We start from the raw sequence: 27,716 nt of genomic DNA, 5'->3' as shown, positions 1-27,716 counted from the left end.
GTTTAGAAGCCGCTCGAGCTTCTCGAAAAAACACTAAATTGGCCATTTGATAATCTATACAAACCAACCACAGCAATTCTCCAGAGAAAACTCAAGCATTTTCTATTAGTTTTGATTCATACATCAAATGAATCATGTTTTTATGAGCAATGTTATTATTATGAACAATAACTACAACAATCCTAAAACTAGCCAGGAATCTTAATGCAAAAGCAAAGGGTTAAGGTACAAAACACTTTAATTACACTTCTTTAATTACACATAGTATAAATATACATTAATAACAAACTACAATAAAACTTATATTTTAATGTGAAACCTTAATAGATTACATAACTAAAATATAAAGGATGCTTTATGCTATCTTTTAGAGGATAAGAATTTTAATACAAGTTCTTCATCTTCTTTAAGAGACGTTCCTCCATTCAATGGTTCATCATCAAATGTATTCTGAGATTTTTTGTACTTTTTATTTGATTTCCACTCATTATGTTTCCTTTTTCTTTTACTGTCTAATTCAGATGAGCTGAAATAAGAACAATCAATTAATTTATGAAATGAAGTCAATACTATATATTACATTTTGCTCTTTTCTTCTTACAAGTTAGTAGTTAAGCTTTCCATAATACACATATATAAGTAATAAGCTGCAATTTTACATAAAATAACTTTATCTCTTATTTTCATGTGTTTTTTTTTAACACTGAATTAACAGTATAGTATCGGTATTATATATGATTTGAGTAATTAAAATCAGTATTAATGAATAATTAACTGGATTGTATTGTGTTATGTGAGGGTTCTCATTTTGTTTTAGTACAATTTATGTGCAAAGCCAAGAAACTTACATGTGAGAACAAAGATTAATACGATAGAACATTTCTTAAACTTATACTCACTGTAAAAATACAATTTATGGTCAAAACCAAATCAAAATTTAGGATTAATTTTTCAAATTAACCAAAAATAATTTTCATTTGTTTCAAAGAATGTTATATTAAAATGCAGCATTCATTACATTTTTGTATAGATTTAATTAATAAATAATTATGTTTGGTGACATAAAAAATTTAACCTAGTCTATTTGGAAATCCCTCTCTACAATAAACATCAGTATTTGTTAAAAACATATTAGTTCTCCTAGCTATGCACTAACTATTACCTCAAATATAATGATCAATGTAACTAAATGACGACCATCCAAATAAAAACCAATGTTTCCTCACAATTAAAATGAGTACGATTTCTCAACTAGGTATATCCAATTTAAGATCCAAAGTGTAAAGTCATTCAGACAAACTAACAAAAATAACATGGAACAACGAGAGTTGTGGGTAAATTAGTGAAAATTGTATATGGTGCAACGATGGAACTACATCGACCTACAAACCGTGGAAATTGATTCAACATAGCAGACTTCAATATACACAAAAATACTTATATTTCATATTATATTTCTTAACAATACTGTTTCACATCATTAAGTAAGGCCTTACAATCTAATAATACGGTTACGGTTCATCACTACGTTTTCCACTCCAGGTGAGTGATCCCAAATTAATGTGTCTACTGGCAGCCTACGTTTTCCACTCCAGGTGAGTGATCCCAAATTAATGTGTCTACTGGCAGCAAATTAATGTGTCAATCAATCAGAATTTTCCAAAGTTTTGTTTTGCTACCTGTATACCTTATTTTCAAAGTTATTAAAGACATAAGACATGTGATCTTTATTGCCGTCGATCATATATATACAATGAAATAGGCATTGTCAATACACTTTTTAGCATAAAACATATACTAATATCGAAACAAACTATTATGGAAAACCACAAAACAAATTTAACAGACTCAAAAACATTTTCCTTACAGTTTTAAAATAAACATATATTTTTAAATTAAAATGTAATGATTTAAAACTGAATATTGACATCCGTTGTTAAAAACTCGTCAATTGAATAAAATAGATTATTTAAAAGCCACAAATAAAATTTTCTTTTAAAATTAGTTATGGGAGTAACATGAGCAATTTGTGGAAGCTTGTTAAAAAGTCTTACACAGTTTACCATATGGGATGTTCCAAATTTGGTCACTTGATGTTGAGGAATGTCAAGCTTATTTTTATTTCTGGTGTTGTGTGTATGTAACTGATTTCTAATTAAATAGTTCCTGAGGTTTGCTTTAGTGTATAATGTAATATGGTAAATGTAGAGATTAATTATGGTAGGTATTTGTAACTGTATAAATAGGCATTTGCAATGATCTAATAGTGCAGGATGACAAATAGTTCTAATAATCCTTTTTTGGATGTTTAACAAATCTGAGACTGTTACAGAATGGCCTCTAATCAAGCCGTAAGCAATATGTGATTGGAACAATCCAAAACATGCTGTCCTAAGGCACTCAGTACATATTATAGATCCTAATTTCCAAAACAGAAAAGCAACTCCCAAAAGTTTTTTGTTTAAACCGTTTAAACCCACTCAATTTCGTGTCAATACAAATTCCCACGGTAATTTGAAAGATTGGTGATCATTTTGAGAGGCTAAGTAATATATTTTGTGTTTTACTTTCATTTCAGAGAAGTTTATTAGTTGTGAACCATTTCTGAGCATTACTATGAGCTGCAGCCATTGTAGCCATTCACTTCCTAGATTATTATGACAGAAGAACAAAGTTAAATCGCCAGCATAGATGACAGAATTCACACCAACATTTTTTTATAAATCAGTAATTATTACAAGGAAAAAGAAGGGTCCAAGGACAGAACCTTGTGGAACGCCAAAGGAAACATCTATTAATGATGATTATGTTCCTCTTAAACTTACGTACTGTTTACGATTTATTAAATAAGACTTAATCATTTTCATGGACTTGGAAAGATATACCATAAAAGTCTAATTTAGTTCAAATACTATTTAATGACACACAATCAAATGCTTTACTCAAATCTAATAGAGAAAGAGAAAGTGACTCCTATTATCAAATGCCTGCAATGCCTCACTAACTATTTTGGTTACAGTAGCAACTTTTGAACAGCCTGTCCTGAATACAAATTGGGATTCGGAAAGGAGGTTATTTGTTTCAAAATAATTACTGAGTTGATTATATATTATGGATTCAATGACTTTGGAAAAAGTAGGGACAACTGAAACTGGGCAATAATTTTGTGGAGGGATTTTATCCCCTTTTTTTGTAAATTGATGTAATCTTTAATATTTGAAAAGTAACACCCCATTCTAAACATTTGCTTATTATGAAAAAAGTGGCTCCTTGATCATACCAATTGTTTTATTTTCAATAAATAATTAGAAATCTAATAAACATTAGGATTTTTAGAATTTGAGAATTTAGAAACTATTTTTTGTACATCTTCTGAATTAATATTTGTCTAATTAAAAGAATTTGGATTGGTCAGTCTACTTCATAGTAAATCATAAAATGTTAGTGTTAGTGTCTGGAATTTGAATTGCCAATTTATTAACAAAATGTTTGAAGTGATGATTTAATTGTTCAGGGTCAAGTGTGATGTCTCTAGTAGAATTTGGAGAATGTTCTTGAGATATAAACCTATGAGATATATGAATGGAGAGGGATTATATTGCATTTAGAATTGATATAATATGTGGACATACGAGTACCAAATTGGCGAGGTAATAGGTGCCAACGGAGTCGTAAAATTTGCAACTGTTTAGAGCTCTATTATTTAAAAAATATTACCTTTCATTTGAATCTTTTTCATCTTCACTTTCATTCTCCGAAATATCACTTTCTGCATTTTTTCCAAAAACCTTGTCAGGATCTGGCAACCAGGATAGATCAGGTTCACTGCCATCACTTTCACTTCCACTGTAGACATCAATTTCTTCATCACTTTCCTCCTTCTTCTTGAGCTTCTTCTCTTTTAACTTTTTCTCTCTGTGTTTCAGCTTCAATTTTTCTCTGAAACTCTTAATATCATTTTTGTCCTCAGCTTTCATGGTGCTAGCAGCTTCTTTAATAATATTAAACCTTCCAACAGCAGCATTACTTTCATCGTCTAAAGTTTTTACTTTAACTTCATTCTCCAAAACCTGTAAAATTAAACATAATACAATTATCAGTAACAAATATAACACGTTACATTCTTTTTACAGCTCAGTTGCTTGGTTTACAGAGTTCACATTGTTACCTGTTTGTTCTGATTGTGTTTTGGGGTAAACAAGCAATAAAAAGTATATTTGGTCCTCTATTTTGCTTTGAATACAAACACTGTACAATTCTTCTGAAGGGATAACATGTCAGTTTTCATCTAACTGTAACTATAATAATAAGGCAAATTTCTTTATTGATGTCGAATAATACAAGTATTGTATAGCATGCATAAATTTCTTACATTTACATTAAAAATTAAAATGTGTTTTTACAAAATAAATACAGATAGTTTTTAAATAATAGAGTAGTAAAATAGCGGCCACCCGAATTGTTTTAAATTTTGAGCTGAGCAGGAAATGTCTAAGAATCTCAAGCCGATGCTTTCCCCTGGTGCATAGTCCATGAACTCGTCCACCGAGTATAACACTAAAAAGTGTCTCAATTTTGTTTCAGAATTTTCAAATTGAATGCCTTCCGGAACTTTATTTAGTATGGAGACACCCATCTAAGAGGATACGCATGTCATAGTTAAACTGTTCTGTACACATTTCTAGACCTGGTGTTGTACCCATATACATCCCTATCCAACATTGGGTGACTTTTAAAGACCTACCGGTGGGATATGACCTCAAACATTAAGCAACAACTCCGCAATCCCACAATCTGTCAAGGAGGATATAATGGTCAACAGAATAAAAAGCCTTGGATAAGTCTAGAAAGACACAACCTTTTGGGGTTCATAAGTGAACCCAGTCCGACATCGCTATTTAAGCCATTCCAATTCAAGGCCAGACTCAGTTCGACATTTGTTGCAACATAAATACCTAACCAAGTCATTTGGACACATATTTATTCGATGTAATGTCTCTGTAGATTTTGTGAAAGGGTTTTAAATAACCAGACACAAGTTACCTTCCAGCAGGGTTTCACTTTGGGTATTATTATGATGCATAGTTGAAAACTTGCGTAGTGTTTATTTTTAGCTAACCAACAACTTATACCGTCTGTTGCTATATGGTTAATTTAAAAAAAATTCATTTGTTTAGGAATAAATACATATGTATTATGATTATTTGGTTGTCAACAAATAAACATGTAAAGTGAGCTTCCATTTTCAACTGAAATGGCATCAATGAGCCGAGGCAGCGGTGATGAGATTGTTTAACAGAATTCAACGACGATGCAGAATTCATGAAATGTATTATAGACAATAGACAATAGACAATATCCTTTATTACAATTTCTTCAAGAAATGTTACAGCGTCAAATTTAAGTCAAATTAGTATAATAGATAAGCTTCTTCAGTGTTATATGGGGTCTCCCCAAGTAAAGAATTCATTTAGGGTGTAGAAAGCCTTGTCTAGCAGCCATCTCTGTAGCTTCCTCTTCATCAGCGCAGGGCCTCCAGCTTTCAAGTGGTCTGGTATCTTGTTTAGCATCTTCACTCCTGCATACAACGGTTTCCTTTCATACATGGCTGTTCTGTGACCTGGCAGCACATAGTTTCCTGCATATCTGGTGTTGTATTCATGCACGTCACTTTGTTTAGGGGGCTCTTTGGTCACACAGTAAAGGACAGTATCTAGGATGTAGATGGAAGTGACCGTCAGGATGTTCAGGTTCTTGAAAACATCTCTACAGCTTTGTCTTGGACTTAAGCCTGCTATTACTCTGATTGCCCTTTTCTGCATACCCAGGACGCGGTTGAGATTGCCCATAGTGGATCCACCCCAGACAGTAATACCATAGCGTAAATGGCTTTCAAACAATGCATAGTATGCAGTCCTTGTTGCCTCAGGGGTACTAGTTGCCTTGATTCGTTTTATGGCATAGAGAGCTGACCTGAGTTTTAGGCAAAGATTGTCCACTTGATTATTCCAGGATAAATTTTCATCAAGTATGACACCTAGATGTTTGATTTTGTCAGCTGCTGTCAGGTTGGGCATTTCAGATACTGTAGACTTTTTATTCCCAAATGACATTTGCTTGGTCTTACTTTCATTGAGAACTAAGTCATTTTTCATACAGTAGTCTTGTGTCATATTGAAGGCAATAAAAGTGTTCACTTCTAGTTGATCTACGTTTCTGTTTGCAGTAAGCAGCACAGTGTCGTCCGCATACATGACCATCTTACTGTATTCCTCTAGATGTTCTGGAAAATCATTGATAAACAGCACAAACAGAATTGGCCCTAGGACAGAGCCCTGGGGAACTCCTCTGTTAGTCGGTACCAATTCAGATCTGACAGTATTTGTAAATCCTCTTGTTGTGTGTTTTAGTTCTACCATTTGGCTTCGTCCTTTTAGATAACTTGCAAACCATTTTAGTGCTGTTCGTTGGATTCCTAAATTTTTTAGTTTAGCTAGAATAAGATCATGTCCCAGGCAGTCAAAAGCCTTGCTTAGGTCAAGATACAGGCTGGTGATAGTGTTGCCATTTTCTATGTTCTCAATTATATACTCAGCAAGGTCTATCAGTGCAGTTGTGGTTGATTTTCCAGTAACGAACCCATGTTGGCTGTCTGTCAATGATTGGTTTTGACTAAGATGTTCCTGGAGTCTTACTTTAACAATCTTCTCAATAAGTTTGGAGACAGATGAGAGCAGTGAGATAGGTCGGTAGTTAGAAATGTTTTGTAGGTCCCCTTGCTTGTGTTTTTGGAGGAAATACCTTGGCTATCTTCAACTTGGATGGAAAAGTGCCCTCTGCCATGGACATGTTGACGATCTTCACTAGAGGCGATATTAGCTCATCTGCACATGTTTTCAGGATTTTTGAAGATATTTCATCAATGCCTGAGGATGTGGAGTTCTTTAATGATTGAATGGTTCTGCCTATCTCATCAGGTGTTGTTGGACGTAAAGAAGTAAGAGTATTGTCTGTGGTAGCTGGAAGATTTTGAATTATTGGTGGTGTGTTATATATTTTGTTCTGTTTTAGTGTTTCCTCAGCTATGTTTACAAAATAATAATTAAAGCGATTTGCTACATCTGTAGGGTCAGTAAATTTTATTCCATTGTCATTTAGTTCTATTGTAGGATTGTTGTCAAGTTCTTTACTCCCTTTCCTCTCACTATTGATGGTGTCCCATATGGCTTTGGCTTTGTTTTCTGCTTGTTCAATGTATGCAGCACATGTTTCCTGCCTTGCCTTCTTTAATTTTTGGTCGTAGGATTTCTTTTTATCTGTGGCTGTCTTCTTGTCATCAGGATGGCCAGTTAGGAGAAATCTGTCTTGCGCTTTTAAAAACTCCTTTTTAAGTGTCATAATTTCTTCATCATACCTCAGTCGTTTACCCCTTTTTTGTGTAGTTTGAGATCTTTTTTTTTGGACATGCATCGTCAAGTGCAAGCTGGAGCGTTTGGTTGAAATTAAAGTACGCCTCTTCCATATCATTTGCTGTCAAAACAGAATCCCAGGTAACAAGGGAGAGTTCATTTTTTAAAAACAGCAGATTGTTGTAGTTAAAATTCCGTCTTGAAGTGTATGTCATTTCTGCTTTCATTTTTGGAAAGTCCAGTGTGCAGTATTGTCCTGTGTGGTCTGATAGACCTGTGTGAGAGACCACTACTTTAATCCTGTCATGAATGTTTGAACACACCATATCAATTGAGGACACTGAGGTCTCTGAGATTCTTGTGGCTGGGAGATCAAGTCTTCTTATGTTGTAACCAGCCAGTAGCGCATTTAGTACAACGGATTCTCAGGCCTCGTCTAAACTGTCAATGTTAATATCCCCCATGATAAGTGTGTCATTTCTCTGAGTAGGAAGGCTGTCGAGGGCATCTGCCAGAACTTGTAGTGATGTATCAAGGTCAGCACAAGGTGGTCGATACACTCCAAGCAGGAACAAGCTCTTCTTCTTGTTTATGTGTATTTTTACTACTGTTACCTCACATACCATTTCTAAGCTGTACTCTTCAATCTCTAAATTTTCAGTTTTGTTGGCTATATTGTTATGCCTATAAATAACAACCCCTCCTTTGATATGTTCTTTCCTTCCATATGCACTGATAAGTGTGTAATCAGCCAACTTGGCATGGTTTATTACATTGCTTTTCAGTCCATGTTCTGTAAGAATAACAAAGTCCGGGTTAGTGCTATGCAAAAGGTGTGTCTTTCAATTTTGTTTGTCATCCTGTCCATATTTTGGTGGAAGAAGTTAAGCTGATTTGGAAGTTTACTTCTTGAATTTATTTGAACTTGTTGTTTTGTGTGTAGATTAGACTGTTTGCTGGGTGGACCGAGTTTACAAATATCCTGGTTTTGAATTTGCTAGTTTTTCTTGGGTAAAGGTCTAAAAAATTCTTATTTTGATGTATTTGGCCATCCCTCCACTGTTTTGGTGGCGAATAGTTGTTTGGGAAATCAACCTGTGCTTGTGTTATTATGTATTGATTATTGTGCGCAGGGGTGAGTGGTGAAGAAAGTTGGTATAACATGAGATGAAACATGAGATTATGGATATGACGTCGAAACTAAGGTTCAATCATCCCAGAGGAGTCATTATGGATTGCAAAGACCGAAAAAGGCTTGAGAAGTGCAGTCGAACATGAAGGTTATGCTCACTGTGTTTTTCGATTTTAATGGCATAGTGCATCACGAATTCTTACCACAAGGTCAAACGGTCCATAAGGGATACTATCTGCAAGTTCAATACCATTTGCGTGAAGCAATAAAAAAACACACCTGGATTACTGGAAAAACAAATCATGGCTTTTGCACCTAATCAACACTATTTTGAAGGTGACAACATTAATGTAGATGAATAACAAATTTTTTTTGGAAAATGGAAAATCCCATTACTTTTTGAACATACCTTGTATATGAAACTTAAACTATGATTCTAAGAGCTATTACATCACACTCTTTCCATAAAATTAATCAGAGAAATAAAGTGATAAAAAGTTGCAAATAAATTATTAACTATGATATATTATATTACAAAAACTAGATTACTCACTTCTTCATTTTCCGTAAATACAGTTTTTTTATTTAATACACATTTATTTTTCAACATTTTTTTTACTAGTGCAGCTTTTGTAATTGGCTTTTTGGTTAATGTTTCTGTCATATATGACAAGACATTTTCATTCTCATCTTCCTCAGAACAAATCTCTTCTGATTTGTGATCTGGATGGTTTTTAATAACAAGCAATTCTTCATCACTGTCAAAGTTACCTGAAGTCAGAAATATACAATGAACATTTACCACACAAAATAAGTTAGTAATAACTGCAGTTTATAGATTACAATTTTAACAATATAAATTTACTATTTATAACCTTAAAATTCTGTAACCTTTATAACAGCATCAAAGTATTATCTGCTATTTATATTCTAGTGAAGTGGCGATTCCAAAAATCTTTATCCCGAAATGATTGCCTCATCTTTGATGTAAATAATGCATAGTATAAAAGTTATAAAAAAAGAATCCAATAACATTTTTGTTTGTGGATATAATTTATGATTGTTTCTTTACCTTAATATTATAAAATAGGCAAAGTTCAAGTTATAATCAACGTATGCATGTGATTTTCACCACCACTATAATATATCAGGAGTGATGTTATATTTGTTATTAATGTCAAACCAAATGAATATTGCTATTTGGTTCAAGGCACAATTAATTGGAAAAGAATATTCAGGCATTCGGGTCTTAAAAAGTAATAAAGTTTTGTTCAAAATTTCTGCTAAAAGGATTCGTTTTGATCTGACGAAACATCACAAATTAATTTAATTAATTGGTGACTAGGCTAATTTTGTAAATAATTTTCAATTCAATATTATAGCTGCTTGCCCATATATCACACAGAACATTTAATGGTCTACATCAGGAAAGTGCTTGTGAGAATTTTGCGACACCCAGTCTACTGTATCCAGATGGAATATGCTGTGGTTTAGTTACAAATAAATAACCTTATTCAACACCAATAGATAAGGCAAGCTAGCACTCAGCCAGTACTAAAACATGCTACTATTTTACTGTCTTAAAATAAGTTTTTAATATATTCTCTCATTTATACATTTATTAGAATTCACAACAATATTTTTTTGATTTAATATATCTTATGATATACCTGCTGTAAAGTGGGTTAGGATTTCTTCTCTCTCCAGTTTCACTGGCTGCTGAACCACATCACTGTTGTGAGATTCCTGCTCAGTTTCTGTCACATCCTTAGTTTCATGCGAAGGTAATTCTGGTTCCATCTTTTTTGTATTTTGTACTAGACCCTTGTTATGTTTCTGAAGGAATCTGATTCGAGGAGAAACAACCAATCCCAATGACCTAGAAAGTGAAATTAAGATTTTATTATATATAGACTTGAAACTACGAATCTTACATATAATAGTAAATACAAGTATATTTTAAGTTTATTTTGGTATGTTGCTGGCTAATCAAATGTGCACTAACTACAGCCTGAAACTGATCTTTCCCAGCCAAACAAAAGTGCTGTACTCACAAGGAGGAGGGTAACAGCATAAACTTCAGATCCAAAATGTACACCACAAAAGAGAAAAAATAAAATAATTAGAAAAAAGACTAGTTTTCTCCCTTGAGAATCCCGTAACAATATATCATCTTTCGTAGCATGTGGAAAAAGAACACTAATCAAAATACCACCATATTGTTTTGTAAAATTAATTAATTTAGACTAAAATTCCTTGAGTTATAAATAAGCCTTTGAGCTTAGTTAGACAATTCTGATATATTTTCTACCATGAAGAAGAAACAAACATGACTGTTTATTTTTATTAAGACAACTGAAAAAAAATAGCTGTAATGGGATACAGAACGAAACCACTCTCTTTTGTAACATTTTGTTCTCTTACTTGTACTTTGTACTTTTAGCCTGTAACGAAAAATGCTAACATGCTACTGATTTCATTTTCCTTTGTAGATGGTTTACTGTATATGAATTATTATAATGTTTGCTCCAAATGGCAAGAAAGATGCCATTCAGTACATTTTGCTGAACCAATTTTAAGAAAGCTTAGATATGATAGTGAACTGAGTTTCTGTCTTTTGTAAATACTTAAATGTACAGATGAGTACTCTGATTTGGTTTACATGTATTATAATTCCAAACACAAGATAATCTGTCACAGCACCAAACTGATTGGGGTCTTGTTCCTTAATAGTGTTGGATGGATGTGACTTAACTGAGTTCTTCTCTTCAATCAATATTACCTATTATTAAAGTTTTTGATAAAAAATAAGTATAAATGTCCAAATTATTTTAGTAGTAAAGTTGTTAATTGACATATGCCAGACGATTTTATTATTCTCAAACAATAGGAAGGGGCAGGTCTCCAGAATCCCCTAAATATATCAAATTTAAAAATGGGATGGGTCAACTGTGATACTTGAATACATCTATACTTAAAAGCATCGAGGAACCTTGATACTGTAACTCTTTTCACTCAATTCCAAACCAATACAGAATACAGAAATCTTTATTCGTATACATGGAGTACAGAATTGTGTCAATATAATTTAGTTGTACAATCAGGTATTTAAAAATTCTTCTAGGGTGTAATATGGTTTCTGCAGCAGCCAGGCCTTGAGTGCTGTCTTGAAGTACTTCTCATCTCTGCGTCTCTTGAGGTCCTCTGGAAGATGATTGAAAAGTTTTCTCCCCATGTATGTAGGTTTCTTTTCAAATAGGGTCAGGTGGTGTGTGGGGAGGGCATAGTCACAGGCGTTTCTGGTGTCATAGCTGTGTGTGTCACCTAGCTGGTCAGGTTTCTGAGCTATTGTGAAGCAGATGGTCTCGCAGATGTAGAGTGAGACAGCTGTCAAGATCGCTAGTTCTCCAAATGCCTGACGGAGATTCATAATAAAATACTTCCAAATATTTTATTATAAAATAATTAATAAAATAAACAGCAGTGCTTAGAATATGTTTAGAAAATCACAATATTTTATTAATGTCTTTATACTGCAATAAACGTTTTTAAAACACTGAATGTCTAGTAGAAAGAAAACAATTGTTAAAAGGGACATTTATCATAGTTGAGTACCACATCTACACAGATCTGAAAAACTTTGTTTTTAATTGTTTTTATTTTGTCAAACGATCTTTATGTAGTTTTTGTGCTGATTTCAAAAATGGCATTGATTTTTTTTATCACATAAAGGTTTGTCTACAAAATAAAGTTGAAGTATTTTGATAAAGTACAAAAAACATAAAATGTTTTATTAATTTATATTATTTTAAAATGAAGTAAAAGAAAAATAAACAACAATACCTAGCTAAAATATGCATAATAATGATACACATGTGTTGCAAAGGCATTGTAAGTCTTTGTAAAATTGTTTTAATAATCCATAAAAGCTTCTTTTGGTACTTTTTCGGCTGTGTTCTTGTAAATATTCCCAATAACATCCAACAATAGTGTTGACGACATTCCATCAATATTGATGGAAACAACAATCCAATTCTCGCTCAATTTTTTTTATATCTTCATGGAAACATTCTCCTTGTTCCTCACTTACAGCCCCGAGATTTTCTGGAAAGTAGTCCAGATGTGAGTGAAGAACTTTGACACTCATGTTGCAGCCCAACATTTTGTAGTTTTTGTACCAATTCAGCAACCAAAGTTTTGTAGTTTGGGTCTTTTTTGTTTCCAAGAAAGCCTGTTGCAACAAGTTTAAATGAACTCCAGGCATTTTCTTCTTGTATTTCCATTTTAGTGACAAAGCTTTCATCTTGTAAAAGTTTTCTTATGCCAGGTGCAACAAAGACTCTCTCTTTCAGCTTAGCATCAGCTAGACCAGGAAACTGTTCACAAAGATACTTGAAACACTCTCCTTCTTTGTTTAATACTTTCGCAAACTGTTTCATTAGCCCCAATCTGATATGAAGTAGGAGAAGTAAAATCTGATCCTATAAACTTTGTCTTTCGACATTTTAAACTCCAGGAATAAGAGCCTTCTGATCGGCCACATCTGCTTAACATGATGTTGTTTCCTGTCACGGCTGTCCCATTCACAGAGGAAACATGGAAACTTTTGTGTACCCACTTTGTTGACCTAGTAACACAGAAATAGTATTTATGGTCAGAGTAGCTGAGCTTATTAAGAAACTCATTTTCCTCATAGCATTCTTTCAAATGGACTGAGTGTCCAAAAGGCACATAAGCATATTTGGTTGAAGCACTGGAGTCTAACATGTCTTTCTTTAAGTATACCCTAAAACTTCAGATGAATCCTTCGGGAGGCCCAGATCTCGTACTCGTTCAAGTCATTCAAGATTGAGAGAAAATTTCAGGACCATTGGTACCTGATTGTAGTTGTCATCACTATTGCTGCTACTATGCAACATTTGGTCTAAATCGTCTAAAATATTGTCTAAGGTATCCGGAGGTGAGGGAATAGAAAAGCCAGGTCCATGAGCAACAGGGCGAATAGCTGAACATATGTTGATTGGGAATGAAATGTCCTTCCTATTTATTACATTGAAGCCATGCACTGAACAAGAACAAAAATAACACTCATCACCGTGATCACCATTGTCAAGGGTACCCTAACTTAATATCAAAGTATGCAAAATTCACCTTCTGAACAAAATGTGAAATGTTTCCTTTGTTGCTTTCTTGACAGTATAAGACCAACAAATATAATAGAAACAATTAGGAAAGTTGACACAACTTCTAGTAGTCATTTCTTCTTAACATTAGCACAAAACTGTTTGATGTGTACATTACAGTGGCAAACTACTGACTGCAACCAAGGTCACGGCTCTCTGCACTCTTCACAACGCGACACCCAGCAGACAGTAGGATTGGGGAGGGGGCAGACAGAAAAAGATATGTCTTGTTCCATTAGGAACTGTAACTGGATATACCCAGTTTAGATCCATTGTCTTATTCAAATAAATAGAGTAAAAACATTTTTGTTTCTAAATAACATACTCATATTGTTTAGTTACGTGTTCATCAGTACTCAATCATCAAGGTCTATAATTCAGACTAAATTGACCACTAACATTGGCTATAATATTAAAAATATTGTACGCATACTGAACCAGAAAACCCCTTGAAAGTAAGAACATTTCAGGCGAAACTTGTAACTTATTGGTGACGAATTTTTTTCACTACTTTTTCTGTAATCAGCACAAAAAATTATGTTAAAACCACTAGTTTAAATATGCAACAACTTTTTCATTGCAGACCTGTGTTATCGGTCATGCATGACATAATTGTTTTCAGTCCACATTTCCCTTATTCCATGGAAAAAGCAAAATTTATATCATCACATATTTTATACTATAATACAAGCTTTAAAAAGTGAACTGTTGACATTTCTAATTTCTGAGCTATTATATAAATCAAACTATCACAGTGAGATCTATAAATAACTACAATTTTATTGTTTAGAAAAATTCGGTTTGAAATAATTCTTGATATGGGTTTTGGTGTTTTTTAGTGATTTCTTTTACAATATCATGATTGACAGGCAATATTTAATTACAATATTATTATTATTATTATTATATAGAATTATAATGCTGTTAATAAAATATATTTACTAACAAATATATTTTACTGTGAAAACATTGTCACCACCAACAAGTCTGAGTCCAGGATGGTGGATCAACCCATCTACTAGGATTCGTTGTTACATTTAAGCAAGTGTATTTACCATTTAGTTATATGGTCCAACACTTTATAAACATGTAATTTCCAGTTAGTTACTGTTTGGAGCTACTTTTTGGGGGAAGCAATCCATTTAGCTGCTAGTGGTTGATAGACAAAATATGTATGTACCACTGACATTTGTTGCAGTAGTAGTAGGCTAGTGAACATGCCAGTGCCCATACTGCTCAGACTTACTTTATTTTATAACATAAAACCACTGTGTGATGCCATAAATCTTTCCCTTTGTTTCTGTTAGGTTATTCAACTTTTGGTATATACATGTTATTATTCATAAGTGGAAATGAGACCAGTTGAATTACATCAATGTAATTGTGTAAATGTAAAATGTGTTTTTTATTGATATGAAGTTTTTTTTTATTTTAAGTGTTTTTATTATTTCAATACAAGAATTTATATAAAATTCAGAATTGTGACAACATTTTAAGTATGTTGTCGGAATAATTATTAAGTAATAAAATATTTTTATAACGCTTATCCCTACTTTAATATACATATATATTGTATCTAATGATTCTTCTCCACATGCAATGATAAATTATCACTAGAGGTTGTGTGGAACAAGCAGATTCCCATGACCTTGAGCAGAGAAAGTGGTTAAAACCTGTTTTGTAATGGGGGGGGGATGGATGGAAGATGTTTGCTGCTTTCAAAAAGGTCATAGGCACCTAGTTAAAAATTGTCAAAAACACCAAGTGCACAATTTACTAACCAAATAAGAAAAAAGTAGCTGTCAATATTTTTAAATATTTCTTTTGGAATTAATAAAAAGATTTCAATAATTTACTTACCATAAAAAAACTACAAATTAATGAATATAGCGATTCTTTTGTTTCTGAAGGACACAAAATAAATATAACTTGCCATTTCCAACACACATCATTATTCATATAGTTTAGTTGTATAATCAAGCTATTAACTCAAAAACTAATAAAAAATATAATATATAAGATATAATATAACAAATTATGTCCAATTTTTATCGGATTTTATAATATTTAAAAATATACATTAATCATATTGATTTGAGAAGTAAATTAACTTTATTAATCTGAAGCTCAGTTGATTAACTGAAGAAGACACACACTGAGTACATCATTTTCATAAATTATATAAAACATTAAAAATCTGTCCAAAAAAAACTTGTTAATTATGTATGGCCTGAAAAGGATGCAAACTGACAAAATATAAGATTTAATTTTCAAGAATTATAAATGTGTGTGAATCGTGTCAAAAGTTAAAAGATGGCCAAATGTCAAATTCAAGGATCGATTTTGAGAAATGTCAAAGTTTAAGCCATTCAACGATTTTTGTGGATGTCAGTCAACAACACTCATGTACACTTTATCATGTTTTCTCCATAAACAAGGCACATTCTCCAATGGATTTCTGATGTACTATTCTTTTCTGCTTGCAGGAAACAAACAAAACTCCTCAATTCACATTTAGCGGGAGAATAAATAAAGGTGGTCGTGTTTATGTGACTGTTGCTCAGTGCAAACTAGCTACTTAAACTCGGCAATAACAAATATTGTAGCGGAGAATATGCACAATCGACAACTGCCCACGGACCTGTGTGTCTGGCCGTCATGGCGTGAAATCAGAGGTTGAAAAAAGATGCCCTTGTATAAAAAAACTACTTTGAGCTGAACATAAATTTGAACACATACTTCATAGAATTTTTTGATCTGTTATTATTAATTATATTTTACTAAATAGTTTATGCAAACCAACAACAACTATACTATTTATTATTTGTACTTTATGACGATAGCTATACATTTACATAAATTTGTATTACTTAAATTATTTTACCTCGCATAAGCTTCTGGATCCAATGCACTGACATTGAACACTTTTTTATCCTTCATTAAAAAGACAGATTTAAAGTACGCCACAAATGCTCTCTGAGCACTCTCCTTGAGGCTAGAATTTTTAGCTAGAAAGGCTTCCATCTTCACTTGTGGATTAGTTAGCTTTGCAGGGTTGATTCTAAACAAGCATAGAACACACAATGTAAAACATAAAATTGTATTTAATTATATGCAATACTGAAATGCTCACTGAAAATTTTTGCTTTATAAATTGTTGTTATAAACTCAAACTAATTGTAATTTAGTAGTTAATATATTTTAAAGTTTAATTATTTTTAACCAATAGGATTTAAGTAATCACTTTTGAGATGTACCCAGTGGCTTCAGAGAACCAAATGTGTTAATTCGTCCTGAAAATAACAATTTGGCTGGCTTTCATCCACTTTGTCGATGTTGCTCTTCTCATCTGTTCCATGTCTCCAGATGTCTCGATTGCAGAACAGTCAACCACAATCAGAGAAGTCAAACAAGACCAGAGATAGTCCAAATGAAGACCCTTCAAGCACCACTGCCGAGATTTATTTGTTTCTAGCTAGAAGCTTGTACATTCTAGAGGTCTCTTGCATAACCCCAATGTCATTACAAAACCTCCTCCATGATAACCATTTAGCCCTCTTCACGGCTTTGTTATACTGGGTAAGAAACCCGTGATATGTGTCCCAAAGACCGATCACCTTCCCTCTTCTGAAGAGGGCTCTTACCCTTTACCTCAATGAAGTAAAGTCCAAAGTCAACCAACTTACACCTCCTTGTCTCCTAACTGAAAAGGAACAGCTCCTAACTCAAAAGAAGAGATTATGAACCCCCTTAACATCCTCAAAACAACCTGCCAAGCTCCATGGTACCATGAATCTAAAGAGATGTAATCTCAATTGTATCTCCAAGTGTACTACCACCAAATGATCTCCAGTCAGTCTTTCTGGGATTCCTGAATATAAGCATATCAGGAGAGAAGTAACCTAGTTTGAACTCTATTAGAGTATGGTCAGTAAGGCCAGTAAGGTACATGAGATTGGAGAGGGTGCAAGCCTTTGGAACACTGGTTATACCGGCCATCTGTTACCTCGTAGGGAGCTCATTGGTAAGTTATACAGCAATACATTTAGCTTCTTGAACAAGTCAGATTGTACTGAAAAAATATCTTTTAATCAGTGGAAAATGCAAAAATACCTTGACAATAATTGTTTTAGGAGTTTGGTCTGCCCGTTTGAATAGATTAAAAGTGAGATAAAATCATTTCTTTTCCATTCTTTGAACATCTGCCAACTTAAAACCTTACGAGATATTAACTGATAGCCAAGAGGAAGGTGAATGGAGAAATAGGACAAATAGATAACTAAGACTTGTACCAAGAACCAGATGTGGTTGCTCTAATAAGACGCAGAAGAATAAGATGGCTGGACCATGTTAATAGAAGGGAGGAGAAATTTATCATTTGAAGAGAGTGGGAAGAAAGACCAGAGGGTACAAGACCAAAGACCAAGAATAAGATAGGAAGAGTAGACTTGAGGAAGATGGGAAGAAGAGCATGGAAGCGCATTGTTGGTGAGGCCAAAGCTGAATTGGGTTGAGTGGCTACAGGATTAAGAATATGTATACATATTAAAACATACTTTTTATATTTATTATTAGAACAGTATATTTCATGCCTACTGATAAGAAAGGAAATCTTGAATATTGGTTCAAAATAAGTAAAAACCCTTTTTGAAAGTCCTGTAGAAAGGAAAGATAGTACTGGGATGTTTAGCAGATGTTTTTCAAACAAATGTGTGAGATGATTAAGGTAATCCTTTAAGGATCAACAATTGTTTTACAAATTTTAGTGTGTGTTATTATCTTTATCAGTGATAATCAGATTTGTGATAACGAGAATGGGCAGGCCTAAAATACGTAATTTTCTAACATTTTGTTTAATACAATTTATTCAAGTACCTATGTATTAAGATATTTAAATGATTTTTTCAGCATCTGACCAAAGATGAAATACTCTTTTAGATAATATGCTATTTAACTAAAAATACACACAAATATATGCCTGCTTATATTTAATGTACATTATTTTTTTAACTTGATTTTTGTCACATTGTACCTGAAAAAAAGAATTTACCTGTGAAGACTTGATTATTTATAACTGCAATAATTATAATCTGTTACAAAATATTAAATATACAAGCATTGAGTGAGCTTTCATCAAAATATAAATACAAATTCACAAAACGCAAAAAAATTGTCAAATAATTCCATACAAAGCCCACAAAAATATAAAATTAATGTACTTAGATTATAGTACCCTAGCCCCTCTACAGATAATTAGGACTTAACTGTAATCAATGTAAATGTACTGACTTGATTTCATTAATAGGTATCTTCTTTTTCTCCAAATGTTTCAACATTGCCTCCTTTTCAGATGGTAATAGAACCAACAGTGATTCTCCACCTTTATGGTATCGAGCGGTTCTGCCTGCCCTGTGTATATAAGTGTTAGCATCTTCTGGACAATCCATCTGCACTACCCAGTTCACTTCAGGGAAATCTAAAAATTCATTAATATACAGTAGTGCACTAAGATCATATTATATTAATTAGTGTTTTAACTTTTGGTATTATTAAATTATACAGTGTTTTCATGTAAGATGCTCAAAACAATTCTGAGAGAACGGATAGTCATCGAATAGCGAACTTAACAATTATAATCTCTTGAAAGAGTGATTATACTAATAAAACTGACGTACTTATCAACATGAATGAGGGTAACTATTATCAGTGATTATTATTTATAATGGTAAAACCGTACAATCAATTTTGAATATATACATACATACATAATGGCTATCCCATAAGTGAATGATAATATTCAAACCCTATGTTTTGTTATTTGGGTTAGTCATTGGTTGGCCTATTAACCCTTTCAATATTATTATTAACTTATGGGACACTGTGTGCAAGTATATACATACATATATATATACATACATATATATATATATATATATATATATATATATATATATATATAGTGTGTTCTGTATATGGTCATTCTGATAAAAATGCACACTTTTTCCAGGTGAACCAAGAAAGAGTACCAAAAGATGAACCAAACTAGAGGTATGTAATTCTGACAAGTTCAAGAATTCTTTTGTTTATGTGTGCTGCACAGCCAAAACCGACCACTCTATTCTGATGTCATTAACATGAAACATAAAGCACTGGAATAATTGAAAACTGCATATTTGGACTCCTTAACAAATTACGAGGGGTATCCAAAAAGTAAGTTTCCATTAATTATGAAAAAGTTAAAAAGACTCAAAAAAATAACTGAATCACATTTATTCAACTTTTTATATCATACCTTATTTTTCTACATAGTTACCATCCCTTTCTAAGCACTCTTGGTATCTAGGAAGTAGTTTTTTTATTCCAGCATCACAAAATTCACCCGCCAAATTTTTAAGCCAAGTATTCACCTCATTTTGAAGGTCATCGCTGTTGGCAAATCGCCGACCGCCAAGGTGTCTTTTCAGCTCCGGAAACAGATGAAAATCGCTAGGCGCAAGATCTGGTGAGTATGGAGGATGACCAAAAACATCCCACTTAAATTTCCTCAAAAGTTCCATTGTTGCACGAGCAGCGTGAGGTCGGGCGTTATCTTGAATAAGCAGAACCGTGTGCGACAAAAGTCCGCGCCGTTTATTCTGTATTGCCCGCCGAAGTCTGGTGAGAACTTCACAATACCTTTCTGCATTTATGGTTTCGCCACGAGGAAGATAGTCAATCAATAACACTCCACGGCAGTCCCAAAAAAACTGTAGCCATTACCTTTCCTGCCGACTCAAAAACTTTGGCTTTTTGAGGAGCTGCCTCTCCTTTTTTTTGCCACACCATACTCTGGCGTTTGGTCTCTGGAGTTGAGTGGTGAATCCATGTTTCATCACCAGTGACTATTCTACTGAAAAGGTTTTCATCTTCATCGTCAAACAATCGCAAGAAAGACTGGGCAGCAGCCATTCGTTGTTGTTTATGGGCATTGCTCAATAAGCGAGGCACCCATCTTGCACACACTTTTGCAAGCTGAAGATCTTCTGTCATGATATTGTGCACAGATGACCGGCTAACTTCAACACTTGACGGCAGTTTTATCCATAATTTCATCGAGAGTCACTCGCTTATCATTGTCAATAACTGCTCGTACAGCATTAATGACGTCAGGTTGCCGAGAATTGGCCGGTCGGCCACTACGCTCATCGTCATGAACATTTTCTCTTCCTTCCAAAAACATTGCACGCCAACGACGGACCATCTGAACGGACATAACATGTTCACCATACACTTGACACAACTGACGATGAATTTCAACGGCAGTTTCGTTTTTTTGGCGGTCAAGAAACGAATAACACTACGGACTTCGCAACTGGCGGCAGAACGCAGTGGAGTCTCCATGATGTTTGGGCAGCAACTGACTGAGAAGCGTGACAATGGGCCAGTGACCGGCGCACCTGTTGCCAACCGAACCGCGCTACATATCCCCGCCCACAGCTGCACGCTGTGTTACGTACGCGTCTTTTTACAGAACAGGGAAACTTACTTTTTGGATACCCCTCGTATATGTAATTAAACTTCAGTAATTTTTAAACTCCTTTTAAAGAGGTTACAATTTTTGTTCTGTAAAAATGTGTTAAAATGAAAAAATTATAATTTTAAGTTCGTTAATGCTACACAAACTAGATATATGAAATATGGACATGGTTTGATGACAAAATGAACCAGAATTTTAAATATTTGTCCACTGAAATTGTGCCTCTCTCACAACTCCATCAAGGGAATAATACAAATCATAGAATCAAACATTTTACTGATATCGTGATTTAGGAAGCAACAAATAAAACTTTTCTAATGACACACAACTGATCTGAGTGAGAGATGTGTGATATACTTTTTGTTTCATGCCAAGAGCTATGAAAAATTATGTGCAATATATGCAATTTAGGTAATTTTATATTGCCTAAATTCAAATGTTGTTTATATAATACAGCATAGAATTAATAAGTTCTCGAAAATGATGTTCAGTACACCCAACGCAATCGCCGGTTTGAATATTGTTGTGTAGTACACATCCTGGAGAGGAGATATCGGTAGTATGGGTATCAGTCAGTTGCAACTGTTCACCTGTTAAGATTGCTTTCATGTATCTGCATGATTACTTTGTTGATTAAAAAATGGCATTTAGTGACACTCCAATCGTTAATTCAAGCATACAGAGACAAGGTGATGAAGAAGAGTCAGGTTTATGAATGGCACAATGTCTCCGTGATGGTTGCTTAAGCACTGTTAAAAACTTGAGCAAATTAGGCAAATTGTCCCTACTAACAGAAGAATCACAATTGATAAAATCACATGTGAAGTAAATTTATCACATGGCACAGTCTACACCATCGCTTATGATCATTTAAAATATATCAAAATTTGTTTGTGAGTGGTTTCCAAAATTGCTGACTCCTAAAAATATTGGATGCAACTAGTGAGTTAACTGATGCGGGAGATGCACCTACCCTACTCGTCAACCTTGTGCTTATAGATTCCTTTCTGTTGTTCTGCAGCTAAAAACTTTTTGAGAGGGAACAATTTGTAAATGCTAAGGTTGTCAAAAAAATTATGATATTTCACAAAATGAGTTCCACACAAGTGTTTTTGAACAGCTGTATAATCATTGGGGTAAGTATGTTCTTGCAGAAAGATAATATTTTGAAGGAAAATGGGCTTTTAAGTATTTACCTTAGTCCAATAAATATATTTAAACTGATCCTGGGAACCTTTTGTCTATATTCCGTATCCATGTGTTTACTATAGCACTATGGACTATATTAGGCTAAAAATGTTTGGTAGGAATGGAGCACTAATTTTCTTGTTTTGGGGGGGGTGGGGGGGGGGGGGGGTGGGGGGGGGGGGGGGTGGGGGGGGGGGGGGGTGGGGGGGGGGGGGGGTGGGGGGGGGGGGGGGTGGGGGGGGGGACCTCTTTGTTTACTTCCTTTCCCAAGCCACTTTTTCTGTAATCCTGGGGGTACATGGGGGACGCGGGGCGCTTCAGGGTCGGGGGGGCCGGGAACGCCCGGGGAGACTTGTCAAAAACCCTCCAAACAAGTCGTACAAGGGCATTTTGTTTTCTCCACTTGATGTCGAACTTCTTATAGAAAGTGTGTTTTTCACTAACATCATCTGAATTACGGGGAAAAAAAATTTTTTTTTATACCCCGCGTTTTTCCTTTCGCAAGGAAAAAATACATATTTGGTCACTGCGGTCCACCCTTTCATAAATGGTTGTATTAACAATTGGTGGGGGTTTTAGCCCCCTCCAAACCACCTCATTAATTGAATTCACCATTCTTTTTCAATTCAGGGGTATTAAGAGACAACCTTTTGTTTTCCTTTGGCGACAAAAACACTTTCGCGTGCGGCATGGTTTAAAACCCTTTTTTTCAGGTTGCCGATTTGACTTCAGAGATACGTATTTTTTGTCCGCCGAAGAGTTCCTGCAATATTTTTCCTACAGCAGCTTGACAAGATAAAAAATTATAAAAATTATCCAAATAAACTTGCCACAATGATTTCCCTTAATCAGTTTAAATTTACAACATTGGCCATCCCCCTTTTCCACCGAAATCTCTAAAACTCCCAATACATAAAAAAACAAGTATTGGGCCGGGGGGTCACACAAACGTACATTTATCCGTACTTATGCTTTTCCCTTTTATATTTTGCCTAAATACAACCTCCCCTCCATAAACCCTTTCCCTCGTCAATGCAAAAATTTTTTTTGGGGATAAAATTGATCCATTTTTGTTGAATAGTCAATTAAAACTGTATTTTTTGAACTCTGTTGTTTTTAGGTACCTTTAAAATTAAGGGATCGCAAAAAACATAATTGTCCCTGGCCATGAATTTGGGAACACTTAAAACACTACAATTTTTCCCAATAGCCCCTTGTATCGGGGAAATTGTAATACCCCCATTGCAGCAATCCCCCAAAAAAAACTTTTGAGATCCTCCACTAATGTCTTTCCATTTAGGGGTTCGGGGCCCTTTGGGTGTAGTAGTCCACAAATAACCCCAAACGCTTACTTTTCGAAAATACCACAATGCCCCCCAAAAAAAAATCACATCCACCAGCAACAAAAAAATTTGATTGGGAATCTCATTAGCAAAGACAAAAAACTTTTCCTCTTTGTAAACGGTACATCTTCATACCTATAGTTGAGACCCCCATTGTGTGTCTTACTCATAGCTGGGTCTTCGACCTCTGATCATCACCTCGTATTGTTCCCCCCGTCGAGGCCCGAGCAAAACCCGGGGGACACCAGTTTCTCATAATCAGAATCACTATTAGCCACAAACTGACGTCTATTTTGATATCCACTGGGTTCCAAGAGGCAAATCCAGGGTCTATGATTATAAAAATTTAACACTAAAACACAACAAAAACGTAAAATTTAAAGGGTAGCCCTAAAAACAAACCCACAAAACCAAAACTGAAACGGCGACCACAAAAACGAAATAACCCCCGAGCCAAACCGGACACCATAACACGAGAGGCGGAGAGCCACTGATGTTTTCTAAACAATGCGCGTGTCATAGATCACGAAAAGCCGCCTGCGCGAGCAGCCGTGCAGTAATCTACCCGCAACCGCATTAAACGGTAAAGATACTTAAAGTACATGGAAATCCCATAGAAATAAAAGTATTGAATTCATTAAAATTATTAGGTAATTTCCATTTTTATATCTTTTGTTACCTACCAAAGATTACCAAGTAGCTAAATTGAATTTTATTATGCTGTCGATTATCTGAAAACTATTCGGCAGGGATATTTCCATAATATTGGTCCAGAAGTTAAATGTTGATAAAGGAATATTTTTGGAGTTATCTTTTAGATTTACAATATTTCCTTGCATCCCTATTGTTACATTGGGTTGATTTTGACATAGCCATATAAAGTCAACGATTTTTTTATACGCACAACGCTACACAAGAAACCTGGGCGTAAATATGAAGTTTTTTAAATTTTTGTTTACATGAATCTTTCATGACCAATACTAGAACTTTACTGCTTTTTTAATATTAATACAATTGTATTAATGTTCTTTTTAAAATTTATTTACCCATATTTCAATACCATTACAAACCGATTGGGAATAAAAAATGCATAGTATAAACCGTTTTGAAAAGCTTTTAAATGCAGAAATTCAGACAGTTTTCTTATCATAAATATTACTTATATACTGTCATTATAATTATAAAATTAATTAAATATTAAATATTACTGTTAAATGTTACTTAATAAAATATTACTTGAATTTAAACAAAGATATTATTTGTTTATTTTCCAGTTTTTAAATTTTTATCGATGACCAGTCTGAGAAATTTGTAGGTTCATGAGTTGGATCAGTAATTGTCAATTGCTATTTGAATTTCAAAGTAACATTTTTTATTTCAAAATTCGCTATGTATAAAAAGTTTATGATCATTATTTTTTGTAATATAAATATTATAACACCTTCTAACACTTATATTCAAAAGTGACACTAATATTAATTTTTTTGTGTTTTAGAAAAATTCCCTTGGACATTCCGCAATTAAAAAATTCCTGACATGCAAGTAAGTCTGCGTACAGTAATTCTTAATACAGATATTAGAATAGGCATTTAAGGTTGAGAATTCTTTATGTTATGTAAACACTAATTTGTAAGAAACTTATCACGTTTGCCTGAAATATCCGCCCAATGATTTATCCAGTATGAAGGAAAATGTGATGTCATACATTTTATTCCATATGCGTTATTTTGTTCATTGTACTATAAGTAATTAGTAGATTAAATAAGTTTACCTACGCTTTGCTGTGACTGCGCGTGTAGACATCCACACCTGAGTGCAGGACAAACATTTTAAAACTAATTCTTTTTTTTTAATAACTCATCAGCATAATTCTTCATAAAAGACCAGAACACCAGAACAATTCATAGGTGTGTTTATTTATATACTCATAAAACTTTAAACATCCTGAAGGGTTTGAAATGGGGTTGTAATCCCTAAAAGAACTATATTTTTCTTTTTACACTTCCCAATACTTTAGAAATATGAAACTTTACATCACATTCTTTAAATTTACTAACATAGAAAACAAAAAACTAAATGTTATGGGAAGATTAATTATCCAAAGGGGTTGCTACCCTAGAGTAGGAACTATATTTTGTTTTTAAATTTCTCTGATCTCCTTTAATGATGAAACTTGTTGACACACACCTTCCTGATGGTAGTAATGGGAAGTTTTAATCACGTTCTTGTGTTGTGCTCCGTCAATGCATAATGAAACACAAATACTCTAAAGGTATGTCTGCACAAAAAACAGAATCAACAGTATGCTGATGGCCTATCAACTATGACGTGGTTTTGTTGATCCCGGGTTGTCGCATGCATACCTCTAAAGTGGTTGTGCTCGCTTAAGTGTTAACAGATTTCGTTTGGAAAAGTACTATTGAATTATTATGAAATTGTGTTAAAAATAAGTTGATATTCTTGTTAATATTGTATTAACTATACCATTTTACTTATTTGACTTTAAAACCTTTCAAAGATGCCAGCTTGTGTTAATTATTAAAGCAAAACACACAATAAGCTTCCCCTAAGGTTGTGTTGTTGTAATAGTATTATTTTAGCATGTAATGGTGGTTTATGAGTTCTTTGTTTTTTTTTTTAAAAATAAAAAATAAAAAAAAATTTAAAAAAAAAAAAAAAAATTTTTAATTAAAAAAAAAAAAAAAAAAATTTTAAAAAAAAAAAAAAAAAAAAAAAAAAAAAAAAAAAAAAAAAAAAAAAAAAAAATTAAAAAAAAAATTAAAAAAAAATAAAAAAAAAAAATTATTAATTTTTAAAAAAAAAAAAAAAAAATTTATAAAAAAAAATAAAAAAAAAAAATTTTAAAAAATTTTAAAAAAAAATAAAAATTTTTTAAAAAAAAAAAAAAAAAAAAAAAAAAAATTAAAAATTTTTTTTAAAAAAAATTAAAAAAAATTTTTTAAAAAAAAAAAATAAAAAAAAAAAAATTTTTAATTTTATAAAAACTTTTTTAAAAAAAAAATTTTTAAAAAAAAAATCAAAAAATTTTTTTTTTTAAAAAAAATTTTTTTTTTTTTTTTTTTAATTTTTAAAAAAAAATTTTTTTTTTTAAAAAAAAATAAAAAAAAAAAAAAAAAAAAAAAAAAAAAAAAAATAAAAAAAAATTTTTAAAAATTTTTAAAAAAAAAAAAAAAAAAAAAAAAAAAAAAAATTTTTTTAAAAAAAAAAAAAAAAAAAAAAAAAAAAAAAAAATTTTAAATTAAAAAAAAAAAAAGGGGAATAAAAAAAAAAAAAAATTAAAAAAAATAAAAAAAAAAAAAAAAAAATAAAAAAATTTTTAAAAATTTTAAAAAAAAAAGATTTTTAAATTTTAAAAAAAAAAAAAAAAAAAAAAAAAAAAAAAAAAAAAAAAAAAAAAAAAAAAAAAAAAAAAAAAAAAATTTAAAAAAAAAAAAAAAATTTTAAACCCAATTTAATGTACAAAAATGTGAAAAGAAAAATGAAGTAAAAATGTGCTTGTAGGTAGTTTAAACAATATTTTTTCATTAACTTGCTTTCTTGTTTGTATGTAACGTACAAACATTTGATCGATTTTAAACCAACTTTGCAACAACCTTGAGTATTGGAAATTTATTTATCTTGGCTGAGCGTTAGCAGAGTCTCTCTTCCACCAGTTACTGGCAAAAACAGATTTCTGTCTATGTGTGCATCATTCTGTATGCACAATAACTTTTGAATGAGTTAATTTTGAGGTTTGAAATTTGGATTGAAACACAACCTCTACTACCTCTATATTGAAATTTAAAATGTAAACATCGAACCATTGAGAATCACTCGCTCTCCAGGCCAGGATGATATCTGATGTTAGGTAAATGTGACGCCTCCCAATGTCGAGTGTGCATTTAACCCTGTATATATATTACCATAATGTTTAATGTTTTTTGT

General features: G+C 32.9%; 1 protein-coding gene across 1 annotated transcript; it reads right to left on the bottom strand.

Annotated features, from left to right (window-relative positions):
- Nucleotides 1-220: 220 nt before the first annotated feature.
- LOC124361303 (probable ATP-dependent RNA helicase DDX10) lies at nucleotides 221-19,240 on the bottom strand (the record flags this gene model as incomplete). Its single annotated transcript, XM_046815349.1, has 6 exons — nucleotides 221-526; nucleotides 3,718-4,070; nucleotides 9,095-9,312; nucleotides 10,212-10,420; nucleotides 16,609-16,785; nucleotides 19,014-19,240. Coding segments are annotated over 6 exons (1,350 nt in total), but the record flags the coding sequence as incomplete, so codon positions are not given.
- Nucleotides 19,241-27,716: the final 8,476 nt, after the last annotated feature.

Source organism: Homalodisca vitripennis, chromosome 4, assembly GCF_021130785.1.
Source record: "Homalodisca vitripennis isolate AUS2020 chromosome 4, UT_GWSS_2.1, whole genome shotgun sequence".
Lineage (NCBI taxonomy): Eukaryota > Metazoa > Arthropoda > Insecta > Hemiptera > Cicadellidae > Homalodisca > Homalodisca vitripennis.
Note: the sequence above shows the minus strand (reverse complement) of the source record. Positions and strands in the feature narration are given on the sequence as shown.